At 41.3% G+C, this 18,316-nt stretch overlaps 1 protein-coding gene across 2 annotated transcripts in view; it reads left to right on the plus strand.

Moving 5' to 3' along the window:
• The window catches only part of LOC145346677 (nucleolar protein 4-like), a 374,023-nt gene that overhangs the window by 108,332 nt on the left and 247,375 nt on the right, over window positions 1-18,316 (plus strand). For both annotated transcript variants that reach the window (XM_080194262.1, XM_080194263.1), the window contains exon 4: window positions 12,275-12,387. In XM_080194262.1, coding sequence (XP_080050388.1) covers window positions 12,275-12,387 — 113 coding nt within the window. The remainder of the gene's footprint in view (window positions 1-12,274; window positions 12,388-18,316) is intronic.

Genomic DNA, 18,316 nt, shown 5'->3' on the forward strand with positions numbered 1-18,316 from the left:
CAGTATCCAAAGCAGTATACTTGTTGCCGAGGGGAGCGACCACAGGGGATCCCTGCACCGACTGCTTCCTCCCAGCCCCTCTCACCGTCACCCATCTATCATCATTCTTCAGAGTAACTACACTCCTGAAGCTTCTATCTATGACCACCTCTGCCTCCCGAATGATCCAAAGTTCATCCAGCTCCAACTCCAGTTCCCTAAATAGCTTGCTGGATATTAAAGATAGAAGGATGGTAGGAGATGAGATCCTTAATGCGATTACTGTCACTAGAGAGGTAGTGCTTGATAGACTAACGGGGCTGAAGGTAGACAAGTTTCCGGGACCGGATGGAATGCATCCCATGGTTCTGAAAGAAATGGCAGAGGTGATAGCGGATGCCTTAGTAGTTATTTATCAAAATTTGCTGGACTCCGAGGAAGTGCCGGAAGATTGGAAAACGGCTAATGTTATGACGCTGTTTAAAAAAGGTAGCAGTCAAAAGGCAGGGAATTATAGGCCGGTTAGTTTAACGTCCGTAGTTGGAAAAATGCTAGAATCCGTCATCAAAGAAGAAATAGCGAGGCACCTAGAAAAGAACGGTTTGATCAAGCAGATGCAGCACAGATTCGTGAAGGGGAAGTCATGTTTAATGAATTTATTGGATTTCTATGAGGATGTGACTAGTGCAGTAGACAGAGGGGAACCGGTGGATGTGGTGTTTTTAGATTTCCAAAAGGCGTTTGATAAAGTGCCTCACAAAAGGTTGCTGCAGAAGGTTAGAGTGCATGGAGTTGGGGGTAAGGTGTTAGCGTGGATAGAGGATTGGTTGTCTAATAGGAAGCAGAGAGTTGGAATCAATGGGTACTATTCTGGTTGGCAGTTGGTGACTAGTGGAGCGCCGCATGGATCAGTGCTGGGGCCTCAACTGTTTACCATTTACATAGATGATCTGGAGATGGGCTGAGTGTAGGGTAACGAAATTTGCTGATGATATGAAGATGAGTGGAAAAGCAAATCGTGTTGAAGGCGTGGAAAGTCTGCAGAGAGATCTGGATAGGCTGAGTGAGTGGACGAGGACCTGGCAGATGGAGTATAATGTTAGCAAATGTGAGGTTATTCACTTTGGTAGAAATAATAGTAGGAGGGATTATTATTTAAAAGGCGAAAAGCTGCAGCATGCTACGGTGCAGAGGGACCTGTGCATGAATTGCAAAAACCCAGTCTGCAGGTGCAGCAGGTGATCAAGAAGGCAAATGGAATGTTGGCCTTTATAGCGAAGGGGATCGAATATAAAAGCAGGGGGAGGTCTTGCTGCAACTGTACAGGGCACTGGTGAGGCCGCAACTGGAGTGCTGTGTGCAGTTTTGGTCGCCGCATTTGCAGAAGGATATATTGGCATTGGAGGGAGTGCAGAGAAGGTTCACTAGGCTGATACTGGAGATGAGGCGGTTAGCCTGTGAGGAGAGATTGAATAGACTGGGTCTGTATTCGTTGGAGTTTAGAAGGCTGATGGGGGGATCTAAGGGGATAGATAAGGTAGAGGTAGAGAGATTCTTCCCACTTAGAAAGGATAGCAGAACTAGAGGGCACAGCCTCAAAATAAGGGGGGGGGAGGCAGTTTAGATCGGAGTTGAGGAAGAACTTCTTCACTCAAAGGGTGGTGAGCCTCTGGAATTCTCTGCCTATTGGTGGAGGCTACCTGGCTGAATATGTTTAAGTCACGGGTAGATAAGTTTCTGATAGACAAAGGAATTAAGGGTTATGGGGAGAAAGCGGGAAAGTGGAACTGATCCACTTCAGATCAGCCATGATCTTGTTGAATGGCGGGGCAGGCTCAAAGGGCTAGATGGCCTACTCCTGCTCCTATTTCTTATGTTCTTTTGTTCTAACGCGGTTTTTGAGGAGCTGGAGATGGCTGCACTTCCCACAAGTGAAATCAGCAAGGACACTGACTGTGTCCCTTACCTCAAACGTTCTGCAGAAGGAACATTGCACTGCCTTTCCTTCCATCTCCTCTAGATAAACTTGCGGTACAAAACTTTGCAAATCAATATGTAAATATTTTTGCACCCTCTTCAGTGGCTTTGTAGCCATTTTATAATATGGCAACCAGCATGGTACACAATATTCCAGCTGAAGTCTAACTTGTTATAATCCGGGTCAGAATCTCCAAGGTACTTTATGAAATCAACATTATGAAATGAACCGCAAGTTTTGCAGTTTGAATTTGGCTAGGGTAAGCATAAGATAACTTTTATCAATTATAAAAAATAACAACCTAACACTGTATAAACTTTAATAATTACAGTTGTTCCAACCAAACAAACCTTCTTATAAACATACCCTTGCTACAAGTTTAACATTGAAAATAAGACTGCTCATGTGATGCTGGAACTTAGTCCTTTGGAGAATTCAGAGAATTGGAAAAATGAGAAACTCTGACTTTCCAGCTTTGTAACTTCCAGCAGACCTCGAGGTAGAGATAATGTCACTACCCGCCTCTAGCTTTTAGCCAGCAAATCACTGAAAGAAACAGAGCTAATCCTTGCTTCTGTTACTAGCTAGCAAACCACTAAGCAGAATTTTCACTCCAGGAAGGCAAGAAGACCTGCTCCCAGCTAACCAGCAGAACTTACAATATTAGGGACAGAGAGCGAGATAGAACACTGCATCCAGCCTGAAGTAAAATACCTTCTAATCAAAACTGAACGTGAATTCTTGAACTCCTCCATGGAGGAACCATCTGACTTTGACTTGTCAATCAATCTTCCCACAATATCAATAAACATAAGCCAATTTACACCATTTAAGCAACAATTAAAAAGATGTGTAAGCAAGTAGCTGGTGCCGCAGTAAAACCAAAAGGCTGGCATACAAACTGCAGGGAACATGATTTTAAAACTACATTCCTTAAAGGTACAGGACCATCACAAACTGATTTTCTATACAAATATATTGTCTACTTTTCAATTAGATTCCCAAAGCAAAAAACTCCTTTGCTTGGTTTACTTCTTAAAATTACTTTATTAAGCTACCTCCCTGTTTTTCACCTCCAAAAACAAGTACACAGAGCTCATGGACAACTTTACCAGAAAAATTGAGGCCACCCGATCAGCTGCCTCTTTACTTCCCAGCTCACAGGCCAAACCTCCTTGAAGGTTCTCCCTCCTCAAACTATTAGCACGGCAATACTTTTTAGAATATTGTGAGCAATTTTTGGCCCTGTACCTAAGGAAGGTTGTGCTGCCGTTTGAGAGGGTCCAGAGGGGGTTCATGAAAATGATCCCAGAAATTAAAAGCTTGACATAGGAAGAGGATTGGTGAACAGCCAGTGTTGTTCCCTTGTTTAAGAAGCGTAGCAAGAATAATCTAGCTAATTACAGGCAGGTGAGCCTGATGTTAGTGGTACAGAAATTATTGGAGAGGCTTCTTCGAGACAGTATTTACTCTCACTTGGAAATAATTGGACGTATTAGTGAGTGACAACATGGTTTTCTGAAGAGAAGGTAGTCAAGAAGGCATCGTACAGCATGCTTGCCTTCATCAACTGGGCATTGAGATTAAAAATTGGCAAACCATGTCGTAGCTTTATAGAATCTTAGTTAGGCCGCACGTGGAATATAATGTTCAATTCTGGTTGCCATACTACCATGTGGAGGCTTTGGAGAGGGTACAGAAAAAATTTACCAGGATGTTGCCTGGTATGGAGGGCATTAACTATGAGGAGAGGTTGGAGAAACTTGATACGTTATCACTGGAACAACAGAGGTTGAGGGGCGACCTGATAGAAGTCTACAATGTTATGAGGGGCATGGACAGAGTGGACAGTCAGAAACTTTTTCCTAGGGTGGAAGAGTCAACTACCACAGGGGGCATAGGTTTAAGGTGTGAGGGGCAAAGTTTAAAGGAGATGTACAAAGCAAGTTTTTACACAGAGCATGTGGATGGCTGGAACTCGATGCTGGGGAAGGTAATGGAAGCAGATATGATAGTGACTTTTAAGGGACATCTTGATAAATACATGAATAGGATGAGAATAGAGGGATTTAGTCCCTGGAAGGGTAGGAGGTTTTAGTTCAGTCAGGCAGCATGATCGGTGCAGGCTTGGAGGGCCGAAGGGCCTGTTGGGTGCTATAATTTTCTTTGTTTGAGATCTCTGGGTCGATACTGTGGAGTTTAGAAGGAAGAGGGGGATCTCATTGAATTGCATCGACTACTGAAAGGCCTGGTTAAAGTGGACATGGGGAAGATGTTTCCATTACTAGGAAAGACGAGGATCTGAGGACACAACCTCAGAGTAAAGGGACGATCCTTCAGAACTGAGATGAGGAGGAGTTTCTTCAGCCAGAGGATAGTGAATCTATGGAATTCATTGTCACAGAAGGCTTTGGAGGCAGGTCATTGAGTGTATTTAAGACAGAAATAGATAGGTGCTTGATTGGTAAGGGGATCAAAGGTTACGGAGAAAAGGTGGGAGAATGGGATTGAGAAATGTATCAGCCTTGATTGAATGGCGAAGCAAACTCGATGGGCCAAATGGCCTAATTCTGCTTCTATGTCTTGTGGTCTTATGCAACATTCTCTAATTTATCTCCCATCTTCCCAAATGTCCTCTTTGCTGACCACCCAACTTAGAGTCATATAGATTTACAGCATGGAAACAAGTCCTTCGGCCCAACTTGTCCATGCTGCCCTTTTCTTTGTAAACCACTAAGCTAATCCCAATTGTCTGCATTTGGCCCATATCACTCTATACCCATCTTACCCATGTAACTGTCTAAATGTTTTTTAAAAGACAAAATTGTACCCACCTCTACTACTACGTCTGGCAGCTTGTTTCAGACTCTCACCACCCTCTGTGTGAAAAAATTGCTCCTCTGGATGATACTTTTGTATCTCTCCTCTCTCACCTTAAACCTATCCCCTCTAGTTTTAGACTCCCCTATCTTTGGCAAAAGATTTTGACCATCAAGCTGATCTGTGCCCCTCATTATTTTATAGACCTCTATAAGATCACCCCTTAGCCTTCTACACTCCAGAGGAAAAAAAGTCCCAGTCTATCCAACCTCTCCTTATAACTCAAACCATCAAGTCCTGGCAGCATTCTGGTAAATCTTTTCTACACTCTTTCTTGTTTAATAATATCCTTTCTATAATAGGGTGACCAGACCTGTATACAGTATTCCAAGTGTGTCCTTACCAATGTCTTGTACAACTTCAACAAGACATCCCAACTCCTGTATTTAATGTTCTGACCAATGAAACCAAGCATGCTGAATGCCTTCTTCACCACTTTGTCCACCCGTGAATCCACTTTTAAGGAGCTATGAGCATGCACCCCTAGATGTCTTTATTCTGTAACTCTCCTCAACGCTCTACCATTAACTGAGTAATTCCTACCCTGGTTCAGTCTATTAAAATGCACCACCTCACATTTATCTAAATTAAACTCCATCGGCCATTCATCAGCCCACTGGCCCACTTGCTCAAGATCCAGTTGCAATTGAAGATAACTTTCTTCACTGTCCACTATGCCACCAATCTTGGTATCATCTGCAAACTTACTAACCATGCCTCCTACATTTCATCCAAATCATTAATATAAATGACAAATAACAGTGGGCCCAGCACTGATCCCTGAAGTACACCACCAATAAGAAGTCTTGATATGCGTGATCTTCTTAGAGATCCTCTCCACTTGGGGCTGGCAGTTTGCAGTGTCCACTAGTCACAGGCCTCCAGTTTGAAAAACAACCCTCTACAACCCCACTCTGGCTACTGGCAAGAAGCCAATTTTGTGTCCATTTAGATACCTCATCCTAGATTCTGTGAGATTTAACCTTATGCAACAACCTACCATGCAGTACCTTGTCAAAGGCCTTGCTAAAGTCCGTGCAGACAAGAACAACTGTACTGCACTTATCTACCTTCTTGGTTACCCCTTAAAAAAACTCAATCAAATTGGTGAGACATGATTTTCCACTCACAAAGCCACACTGACTGTCCCTAATCAGCCCTTGCCTCTCTAATTGCCTGTTGATCCTGTCTCTCAAAATACCTTCCTACAACTTACTCACCACAATGTGAGGCTCATTGGCCTGTAGTTCCCAGGCTTTTCCCTGCAGTGCTTTTTAAACAAAGGCATGAAAATTGCCACTCTCTAATCTTCAGGCACCTCACCCGTAACTATGGATGATTCAAATATCTCGGCTGGGAGACCTGCAATTTCCTCCATATCCTCCCACAATGTCCTAGGATACACTTCATCAGGTCCCAGGGATTTATCTACCTTGATGCGCTTTCAGACTTCCAGCACTTCTTTCTCTGTAATATGTACAGTCCCCAAGTCATCACTTTCTCCACTGTGAGCTGAAATTGCTAATGGATTCCCTCTCTTTACCCTTCCTCTCCATTTCAAATTTGTCATCATCACGCTTCTCCTCAAAAAATACCTGTGGCTCCTCCGTCCTTGCAAATTATTGCTCTATTTCCAATTTTACTTTCCTCTTCTCAATCCCTAAGCATGACATCATCTCCCAAATCTGTGCCATGTTTCCCTAAATTCCATGTGTCAATTGTTCTAATCAGGCTCCTGTCCCTGTCACAGTAGTGAAAAGGTTCTTAATGAAATTGCAAATGACATCTGATGTGACTGTGGCTAAGGTAAACAATCCATCAGCATCCTTCTTAGCCTATTTACAGCCTCTCACACGGTGGGCCACAACATTCTCCTTCAAAACCTCTCCATTGTCACCCAGTCAAGTGGGACTGTCTGATCCCCTTCTTGTCTGTCTAAATGTAGCCAGCAAATCACCTGCAATGGGTTCCCTTCCTCTTTCTCCACATCCTTCTCCACAGAAACCTCACCACAGAGGTAATATAGTACACTACATACCATGATTTTTGTTAGAGCTCTGGATCAGCAGACAATCACTTCTCAAAGTTTGAATAATATGTTTAGTGCTATTGCTTGCTTCTTGCATGTTAGTGGCCATGTAGAAATAGTTTTCAGCTGATGTAATATGGATGAATGTGCTCACTCATTAAATTATATAGCACAAATGGAGGCCATTAGCCCATCATTCTTGTGCTGGCTTATTGAAAGCAACATCTAATTAGTCCAGCACCCCTTTTGTCTTCCCCATAGCTCTGCAATTCCTTTGCTTTTCAAGAATATTCAAATTTCTTTAGAAAATTATTACTGAATCTGCTTCCACCACCCTCTATGCAATCCAGATCATCATTATTTGCTGTGTTTCATAAATATAAATAATTCTCATCTCCTGCCTGTGACTTTTTTTCAATTACTTTAAAGCTGTGTCCTTTTGCTTCGTAGTAGCAATTTCTCGTTATTGACTAAATCAGAATGCTTGATAATTTTGAACACTCTATTAAATCTCCCTTCTCTGCTCTGAAAACAAAATTTGCAGCTCTGAATTCCCTCATTGTGGGAATTCTAGTAAATCTTTTCTGTACACTCTTCAAAGCCTTGGCATCCTTTCTAAAGTGCAGTGTCCAAAATTGGGCAAAATACTTCACTTGAGGCTCAATCAGTGATTTATAAAGGTTTAATATAACTTCCTTGCTTTAGTATTCTGTCCCTCTTTATAAATCCATAGTTTCTATCTGCTTTTTTAATAGCCTTTATCATCCTGTCCTGTCACCTCCTAGTTTGTGTTTGTAATCCCCCAAAGTCTCTCTTCACTGCACTTCATTTAAATTATACATTTAATTTGTATTGTCTATCTTGATTTCCTTCTTCCAAAGTGCAATATTTCACACTTCTCTGCATTAACTTTCATGTGGAATGTGTTCTTTTTCCCATTCATTTATGGTATGTGGGTACCACTGGCAGGGCCAGCATGTATTGTTCATTCCTATTTGAGAAGATAGTGGTGAGCCATCTTCTTTAACCATTGCAACCCATGTGGTGAAATTACTCCCACTGTGTGGTTAAGTAGTATTTCTAGGATTTTTACCTATTGGTGCTTGCATCCAAACACTGTTCACCACTGCCCTCTGTTCTCTGATTGCTAATTTTGTACCTGTGTTACAGCTGCCTCTTTAATCCCATGAGGTTCTATTTGGATGGCAGTATATGTCTACATATTGGTTGGAAAAGGGCTGGCCAGGTATTATGCTGCAGCACAAAAGGTGCTGCATACAGCAATTTCTTTTCAAAACAGCTACCATGACTCAAACAAAGAAAATTACAGCATCGGAACAGGCCCTTTGGCCCTCCAAGCCTGCACTAACTATGCTGCCTGACTGAACCAAAACCCCCTACCCTTCCGGGGACCGTATCCCTCTATTCCCATCCTATTCATGTATTTGTCAAGATGCCCCTTAAAAGTCGCCATTGTATCTGCTTGCACTACCTCCCCGAGATTTCTAGGCACCCGCCACCCTATATGTAAAAAAAACTTGCCTTGACTTCTCTTTTAAGCTTTGCCCCTCACACCTTAAACCGATATCCCCTAGTAATTGACTCTTCCACCCTAGCTTCTGACTATCCACTGTATCCAAGTCCCTTTATAATCTTGTCGACTTCTATTAGGTCGCCCCTCAACCTCCCATGAGGACAAACCAAGTTTCTCCAATCTCTTCTCATAACTAATGCCCTCCATACTGGGCAACATACTGGTAAATCCTTTCTGTACCCTCTCCAAAGCCTCCACATCCTTCTGGTAATATGGTGACTAGAATTGAACACTATATTCCAAGTGTGGCCTAACTAAGGTTCTATAAAGCTGCAACATGAGTTGCCAATTTCTAAACTCACTCAATGCCCTGGCCAATGAAGGCAAGCATGCCAAATGCCTTCTTGACTATCTTCTCCACCTGCATTGCCACTTTCAGTGACCTGTGTAATTGTACACCCAGATCCCTCTGCCAATCAGCAGTCTGAAGGGTTCTGCCATTTACTGTATATTTCCCATCTGTATTACACCTTCCAACATGCATTACCTCACATTTGTAGGGATTAAACGCCATCTACCATCTCTCCGCCCAGGTCTCCAACTGATCTATATCCTGCTGTATCCTCGAACGGTCCTCATCTCCGAAGGCCACATCAGTCTCAAGGCTCATTCAAATAGTCAGCCACCTCATCAGTACCAGTGTACTTCAATTTGGGGATGGCAATTCAAGAGTAGTGGTGGTATACCACAAGCTGTGGAACTTTATCCTGTTTAACATAAACAATAAAATTGATGGACACTGAGTTGCAATTGATCACTTCCTGTACTTGTCAGGATATCTGACATAGCAAGAGTTAATGTGGGACTGGGGAACAGTACTACCCATAAGGTGATGTAAGGAGACCTGAGACTATGGACAGAGACCTTTGTTGAAGCAAATCTGGAGTTAGTTCATAGCTTGGACTATATCTTGTGTATAGTTATGTGTTATTAGTAAACACAATGTTTAGCCATACAAAACTTAGAACCTCTTTGTGAGATCCACTAAAAATGCACTGTCTTGTCTGAACAAACAATACATCATTGACTTGATTGATATACCTATTTACAGCAATTGAATAATAAAAGTGCTGATCTTCAAGGCAGCCTACCACTGCCCTGTAATTTAGTTATGCAGTGTAGTGAAGACCCTCACAGCTATTGCCAGTAGATTTGGCCTGTAGTCTATGACATAATTCAGAGTTGATTCCCTTGTTAAATGCAACCTCTACATGCACTATTACCAGGTTAACTGGAAGTAGAAGTGTCTTGGTGTCTATATTCTGAAGCTGGGGTAACTATGATGCTTGATCAAATTGATCCTCCTTTCTATCCTTCCTAAAAGCAATGCAGATGAAAGGATCTTCCCAATCGATAGAATGAAGGTGGCTGTGAAGATGCCCCACCAAAGAAATGGATATTAAAGCAATAATCAGGAAGGAAAAAAAAACAAATTTCAAAATTTGTTCGAAAATAAAAATTTCAACTTACTGATGTACATGTTATGCGTTGAATTAAATTTAATTTTCTTTGTTGCGCGTGGAAGTGTTGGACCCATTTTAAGCAGAGTGTAGTTACATCCAACATTATTGAAGCGTCAACAACAAAAATAGGGTATAATGGCACCACCACAATATTGTTGTATCATTTATACACCCAATTTGGGAAGGTGCTTCTGATGTTTAATATTTATGGCACCAGAAAATTCAATGTTTAAATTGTTTTACTTTCGGCTCCCGACATAAGAACATAAGAAGAGGGAGTAAGCCATGTGGCCTCTTGAACCTGCTCCACCATTCAGTAAGATCATTGTTGATCTGATTGTGACCATAACTCCACATTGCTTTGTTTTCAAAGAATAAGTATCTGAATTACAATTGCACTAAGTAAAATGCTACTTGCAGTTATAATTTAAATTGAATAAATACAATATTTTTGGCTGAAATTATTTGAGTTTTAATGCATAATATTGATAGAGTTTAATTTGAACTTTACCATTGGTGATAACTGATTTAAAATTCTTAGCCGAATTTAAACTGTTTAATGCCTTTGTGAAAATATTAAGAACTCAAGTGTTAATCTTCATATACCATAAATTCAAAGCTATCACGCATCTTCCCTCACAACCCTTGACTCCTTTGTAGGTCAATAACTGTCTAACTTAGTCTTGAGTATATTCAATGATCCAATTCCAGCACTTTCTGGAGTAGAGAATTCCAAAGGTTTGAGAATCAGTTAGTTTAAATAGGAAAATATACTATTTTAGTGTTGATAATCATTTCACATTGAATGATGCTAATGTTATCTTTCATAGCGAGGGGGATTGAATATAAAAGTAGGGAGGTCTTGCTGCAGCTGTATAGGGCACTGGTGAGGCCGCAGCTGGAGTACTGTGTGCAGTTTTGGGCGCCGCACCTGCGCAAGGATATTTTGGCCTTGGAGGGAGTGCAGAGGAGGTTTACTAGGCTGATACCGGAGTTGAGGGGGTTGAGCTATGAGGAGAGGCTGAATAAACTAGGCTTGTACTCGTTAGAGTTTAGAAGAATGAGGGGAGATCTCATTGAGACGTATAAGATGATGAATGGGATGGATAGGATAGAGGTGGAAAGACTCTTCCCGCTCAAAAAAGACAGTAGGACTAGGGGGCACAGCCTCAAGATAAAGGGGGGGCGGTTCAGAACGGAGTTGAGGAGGAACTTCTTCACTCAAAGGGTGGTGAATCTCTGGAATTCTCTGCCCGTTGAAGTGGTGGAGGCTGCCTCGCTAAATATTTTTAAGAAGCGGGTTGATGGGTTTTTGATAAGAGAGGGGATTAAGGGTTATGGGGAGAGGGCGGGAAAGTGGAACTGAGCCACGACAGATCAGCCATGATCTTATTGAATGGCGGGGCAGGCTCGAAGGGCCAGATGGCCTACTCCTGCTCCTATTTCTTATGTTCTTATGTTCTTATGTTCTTATATTAGAAGTGTAATATCTTGGAAAAGTTGGAGAGGACAACTCCTATGGAAGATGATATATAATTATTACTCCTATGTGAGTTTTTTTGTTTGAATTGATGTTTTCTGCTCAGTCAATGATGAGCAATAACTATTATTTTAATTATTTAAAGGCAGATGGCAAAGTCCTGATTTTTCCGTTCCTTAGTTGTATGGTAGATTCTGTTTGTAGTTGGTGGGTTGCAGTCCAGCCACTGAAGTGATTGTCTTAACTATTGTTGCATAACCTTCCTCCAGTCCTGGATTATGATTTTGCTTCCTGTGCTCACAAAAATGACTTGCATTTATATAGTGCTTTTAATATAGGAAAGAAAATGAAATACCTCACAGAAGTATGAAGATAATCAGCATCAAGTGTTGGATGTAAATATTATGAATGATTACCAAAAACATTGAAAAAAAGATGTTTTTTATTGTTCTTAATGTGGAGGAAAGTGAGTTTCAGGAAGGAATTATACAGAGTGAGATCTAGCTGGTAAAGGCACAGCCACCAGGAGTGAAACGAGATATAGGAGGATGCAGAATAGAATTATAAATTTGTGTGGGCCAATGGAAGTCAGGGGTCAAGGGTGATGAAGGAGAGACTATAGATGACAAGGGAGCAGGAAAGTAAAGCATTCTTGCCGAAGGAAATGGTGGAAAATGAAACTGTTTGCTCTTAACTTCAACTAAAGTTTTCTTTGATCATTTGAAAGTCTTTTTTTCTCTTCTGGTGTGGGCTCATGACAACCATTTCATTTATTGATAGTAGTAGCTTCCATCACCATGTTAGCATTCTTTTAAACAGATAAATGGATTCAATATGTGATACATGTGAATTTCTCTTTCCTTTTTTCCAGAAAATGAAAAACCAACTTCATTAGTGACCAGTATGATAGATTATAATATGCCTATAACAATGGCCTACATGAAGCACATGAAGCTGCAGTTGCTGAGCTCTCACCAGGATGAGGTACAGCACGTTTTCAGAGAATACGTATCTGAATTACAATTGCACAAAATAAAATGCTACTTGCGGTTATAATTTGAATTGAGGAAATACAATATTTTTGGTTGAAATTATTAGAGTTTTAATGCATAATATCGATAGAGTTTAATTTGAACTTTACTGTTGGTGATAACTGATTTAGAATTCTTAGCCTAATTTAAACTGTTTAATGCCTTTGTGAAAACATTAAGAACTCAAATGTTAATCTTCATATACCATAAATTCAAAGCTATCAATAATGCAACATTTTTGTTGTTGTTTTTGATTCTTTCCTATGTTTGGTGCTCAAAATAGAAGCAACACGTTTTTGCCCAAACAGACATACAAAGGAAACGTGAGGCTGGATTTTCAATCCAGGGTCAGGGACCCAATGCCCAAATCATTTCCAGGTGCCAATCCTATGTTGCGTCAATAGCAATGGCAAATGCAATTTTGATATTCAAAGAGCCAAATTAGCCTGAGGATAGGCTTGGCACCCAATTAGCAACACTAGTTGTAGCTGAATACAAGACCCAGTAACTAAGGGCCATTTAAAAAGGCAGACAGCAGCTGTGTCTGGCATTGCTACTCAATGAAGCAGTGAAGCAGCAGGGATCTCAAAAGAACAATGCTGGCATAGGCAGGTATCCAGAATTTTCAGAAATATTCCCTGAGGCTTTAACAGGTAAAGGGCAGGATTTTACAACCGTGTTTACCCCCAAGACTGGAAAATCCTGCCCGAGGTCAGGTTTGTGTCCTGCCTGACACGATTCCTGTGGTGGGCTGGATGGAAAATTCCAGTAAGAAGTCTCACAACACCAGGTTAAAGTCCAACAGGTTTATTTGGTAGCAAAAGCGACAAGCTTTCGGAGCGCTGCTCCTTTATCAGGTGAGTGGGATTTCAGTTCGCAAACAGGCATATAAAGACATAAACTCAATTTACAAAATAATGGTTGGAATGCAAATCTTTACAGGTAATCAAGTCTTAAAGGTACAGACAATGTGAGTGGAAAGAGGGTTAAGTACAGGTTAGAGAGCTGTGTACTTACCCCAGTCCAATGCCGGCATCTCCACATCATGGAAAATTCCACCCAAAGTGTTCACCAGGAGGGATGTTTTGTTCTCAGTGTTCAGAATAAATCTACCTAGAGAAACAAAGGAGGCAAGGATGGAGGTTAGCAGCCCAGGGAGTCACCGGAAAGATGTGTGTGCAGTGCAGAAAATGATTCAATAACCTGATGAGGTCTAGTAGCGTGAGAAGCAAGTGACACCTGGATGACAGGTCTTTAACTCTGTTTGCACCAGCATGAACTTGAGCTGAGCCACTACCCATAGTTCTCTTTAGCTCTGTCAGATCAAATGCCTGGTTGCATTAGAATAAAATCCCTACAGTGCAGAAGGAGGTCATTCAGACCATCAAGGCTGCACTGACAACAATCGCACTCAACCCCTATCCCTGTAACCTCCATGTATTTACACTGTTAATTCCCCTGACACTAAGGATCAATTTAGCGTGGCCAATCCACCTAACCTGCACATCTTTGGACTGTGGGAGGAAACTGGAACATCCAGAGGAAACCCCCACAGACAAGGGAGAATATGCAAACACCACACAGACAGCTACCCGAGGCCAGAATTGAACCTGGCTTACTGAGGAGTGTAACATCTCATGTTGATTTCATGCTGGAATAGGCGACAGAGGGTAGACTAATCATAAATCTTTCTGTCCTCATTCTGTAGAAGAGAGTATATAAACTTGCGGGAAATCTTTCGAATGGGTGGTGGTCCATACCCTGACCCCAATGGAGGAGGCAGTAGTGGAGATTACTAGGATACCATGGCAGATCATGCCATGGGTGATGGGAAGCTTGTCCATTAAAGTATTTAAGTGGCAATTGAAGACCCCTCCAATGAAAGAATTTGTTGATGCTATTTCAGCAAAATCCATATTGACTTTAGTAACAAAATCACGAGAAAATTTTGGAAGCCTCATTCATTATTGAAATAGTTTCCCCACACAGCATACCTTTAACAATTGCATATCTTCCCCCTTTATCTTGCACACAGTTCTCAAGTCTAAGTGGCGCATTTTTACTCATCAAAATTGCAACCCCTCGGCTACTAGTCAAAATGAGGCAGAAATCACTTGTCCGACCCAGCCCTGTTCAAATTTCACATGTTTCTTGTCATCCAGATAAATTTTCTGCATCAAAGCTATGTCTACTTTCTCCTTTGTTAGAAAAGATATCATCTTTTCTCTTTTGATAGGATGGTTCATTCCCACACAGCAAAATTTCAGTATAACTGCTACTATTATTTATTTAGTAAAAGAAAATGGGGGATATCAGCATAAAGAAGTTGGCCTTTTATCTGATTCTGATTTTCCCACCCCGTTTGGGTGTGCACCAAAACCCACCTTCTGCGTCCTTAGCTACACAAGAAGCGCCAGCGGCATGTTGTACAGCTGTTTTGAGTAAATTAGACTAGTCTGTACCCTTCCAAAAACACCAGTTACCAATTAATGATTCCTCAAACCAAAATAAAATGATCACAAGAACTATTTCAAACCATAAAGCAGACAATCCTAAATCATTAAACTTTCAGAGTTTTCCTCACTGAATGTGAGGCCTTGTTGGGCTACGCCAATGTACCTTTCATAAAAAGACAGTAGGACTAGGGGGCACAGCCTCAAGATAAAAGGGGGGCGGTTTAGAACGGAGTTGAGGAGGAACTTCTTCACTCAAAGGGTGGTGAATCTCTGGAATTCTCTGCCCGTTGAAGTGGTGGAGGCTGCCTCGCTAAATATTTTTAAGACGCGGGTTGATGGGTTTTTGATAAGAGAGGGGATTAAGGGTTATGGGGAGAAAGCGGGAAAGTGGAACTGAGCAGCGACAGATCAGCCATGATCTTATTGAATGGCGGGGCAGGCTCGAAGGGCTGGATGGCCTACTCCTGCTCCTATTTCTTATGTTCTTATGTAATCATACCAAGGAGCCTTTCTTTTCAAAAAAGAAGAAATGAAATGTCATATAAAGAAGAAGAGAACAAGGCACCCTCTCTGTAATCTCACCTCACCCATTGAGATTGTGATCATATGCCCAGCTCCTAGCAATGGCGCCACTCATATTTTTCATGGTTAGAATGAAGGCGATCACAAGATGTAGACAGCTATTATAAGTGTATGGCTGGAATTTCACCGGCCTGCCCACTACGGGAATTGGAGCAGACCAGGGGCGGAGCGTGGGAAAGTTCATTGAAATGGGCGGAATTTTATGGTTTCGAGATGAGCAAGGACGTAAAATCCCATCCTTTATGTAGAAAAGGAAGAAGAATATTTCTCATACCAACCCTAGTATTGTACAACATGCGAAGCGTATTCTTTAACTAGGAAGAATACGCTCAAGAATATTATTTATTAAAGATGTATGAGTCCCTGCAATTCTTAAGAACAATACTCACTGTAGTATTTCAGTTACTAGATCATCCCTGTCAGAATGGTAAGTACCACCTAGAAGAAAATACAATTATAATGAAAAGGGACAGAGCCCAGACTTTACAATCTGTTACTAATGACATTCAGCTGAGGGAGCTGAGTTGTTGCCTTCCACGGAATTCATGAAAGCCATGACTTTAGTCAGAGCTTTGAATGTTTTTATGGAGTTGTTGAATGCCACCTTCAGGATACAATAGGGCATATTGTGGTCTTGTGTCCTTCAGTCATAAGAACATAAGAAATAGGAGCAGGAGTAGGCCATCTAGCCCTTCGAGCCTGCCCCGCCATTCAGTAAGATCATGGCTGATCTGTCGTGGCTCAGTTCCACTTTCCCGCCCTCTCCCCATAACCCTTAATCCCCTCTCTTATCAAAAACCCATCAACCCGCGTCTTAAAAATATTTAGCGAGGCAGCCTCCACCACTTCAACGGGCAGAGAATTCCAGAGATTCACCACCCTTTGAGTGAAGAAGTTCCTCCTCAACTCCGTTCTAAACCGCCCCCCTTTTATCTTGAGGCTGTGCCCCCTAGTCCTACTGTCTTTTTTGAGCGGGAAGAGTCTCTCCACCTCTATCCTATCCATCCCATTCATCATCTTATACGTCTCAATGAGATCTCCCCTCATTCTTCTAAACTCTAATGAGTACAAGCCTAGTTTATTCAGCCTCTCCTCATAGCTCAACCCCCTCACCTAACTTCATCAAAACCCTTGTGCCTTTGTTATATTGCCACTGAAAAATCTTGAAAGAAAGAGAACTTTACTCCATCATAGAGCAAGGCCCCACTGTGTTTAGCTGCGTTCATCACTTTATGCTATGAAAATGCAACTTTATGGGCCAGGGTTGTTGGTTGTTCCTAGGTTTCAAAGCAAGAAAATGGTATGCCCTTTCTAGTTTAATGTGGCCAACTTTCCTTTCAATGTTGAGAAAGTGTGGTAGCCAGTTCTCAAAAAATTTAACTGGGAGCTTGCTCTCAGTTCCTTCTGGCAAACTAATAATTCAAACATGTTTCCTCCAGCCTCAGTTGTCTAGATTGTCTAGGTGTTCCGACATATTGGACTTAGATTGTAAATGAGCATCCTCTGAAGAAGTTGCATTTTTGACAGTAGAAGTTCTCTTCTCAGCTTCAGAGATGGCAAGGGAAGATAGGATTTGTGTGCAGATTGGAAAGTGGACTTAAGACCACAATCAGATCAGACATGATGTTGAATGGCAAAACGGTCTCGCGCAGTAAAATTTCTTACATTTTTAAGTCCGTATGGAGGTATTTTTTTCTCCATTCTGATGGCCAAGCTGCTTTGCGAGTTTTTAATTTGCTGCCTTCTGTGCAGGCCAACTAGGGTACCACAATGACTGACCTAGTTCAGCACATGCACCTTTCCTGGTGAGACTGCTGAGGTTTCAGAGTGATGGGCCCTCTGATTGGGCCTTCAACCTTGGGGATCATTATTGGTAATGGGCTTGTCAGTAGGAGGGGCCGATGTCAGAAATTGTGCTGTCCACAAATGGGAGTTTGGGACTACAATATGGTCCCTAAGGCAGGGTCTTGACTCCCACAAAAAAGTTCCATCCATTATTTCTCACAAGAATTCATCTGGAGTTTGACTATTACAATTGAGCCCATTATTTCTTCTTCCCCGATTGATGCTCATCTGCTCTCCTTTAAACAGACCCGAGTTCTCCAGCCTCTTGCAAGTATGGTTGCTAAACACTTTACTATCATGGTTAGTAAATTTGACAACATTTATTTGCTATGGCATTCTATCTGCAGATGAAATTGCAAATCAATTAAGACTAAGGATCACTATTGAGAGGATTCATTTGTTCCATCTGAAAATCTGAACCAGGTTCCCGGAAGTAAAAGAACAATGCCATAATTGGTTATACTGCCTATTTCCCCCTCTAGCCTAGAAACCATACTTCAATAAGTATATAACATTATGATTGGCAGGTAACCTTTTCACAATATTTATTCAGTGAAAAATGGAAAAGATTGTTTCAGGATTGAATATATAATTTCTCCAGTATTGTTGCAGCTTAACTGTTTGTGTCAGGTTTCATCTCAAACTGCAGAGACTGACTCACATACAAGAATTTAACTTGAGTGACTAATATGCTGAAATGCTTTCAAACGTTTTGTAGAGCAATGCAGTACAAATTTACTCGGTTTATAAACGTAATCAAATAACAAACGGATAGTTTTGTTTTCCTTTGTTTTTAAACAATTTAAGGAATAAACTATCAAAGCCTCTAGCAAATCTGGTTAAACAAAGTAAAGATACCTACGATTGCATTGCTTCTATTATCAAGAATGTTAGTAGCAAAATGATATTATGGAAAATATTTACCTTCATAGTCAAAAAGCAGAGATCATACAGTCAGGCAGATTGACTAAGAATTTTATTCTGATTATTTAAAAGGAA

Source organism: Carcharhinus amblyrhynchos, chromosome 8 (genome assembly GCF_965287045.1).
Source record: "Carcharhinus amblyrhynchos chromosome 8, sCarAmb.v2.hapA, whole genome shotgun sequence".
In the NCBI taxonomy this organism is placed as follows: Eukaryota; Metazoa; Chordata; class Chondrichthyes; order Carcharhiniformes; family Carcharhinidae; genus Carcharhinus; species Carcharhinus amblyrhynchos.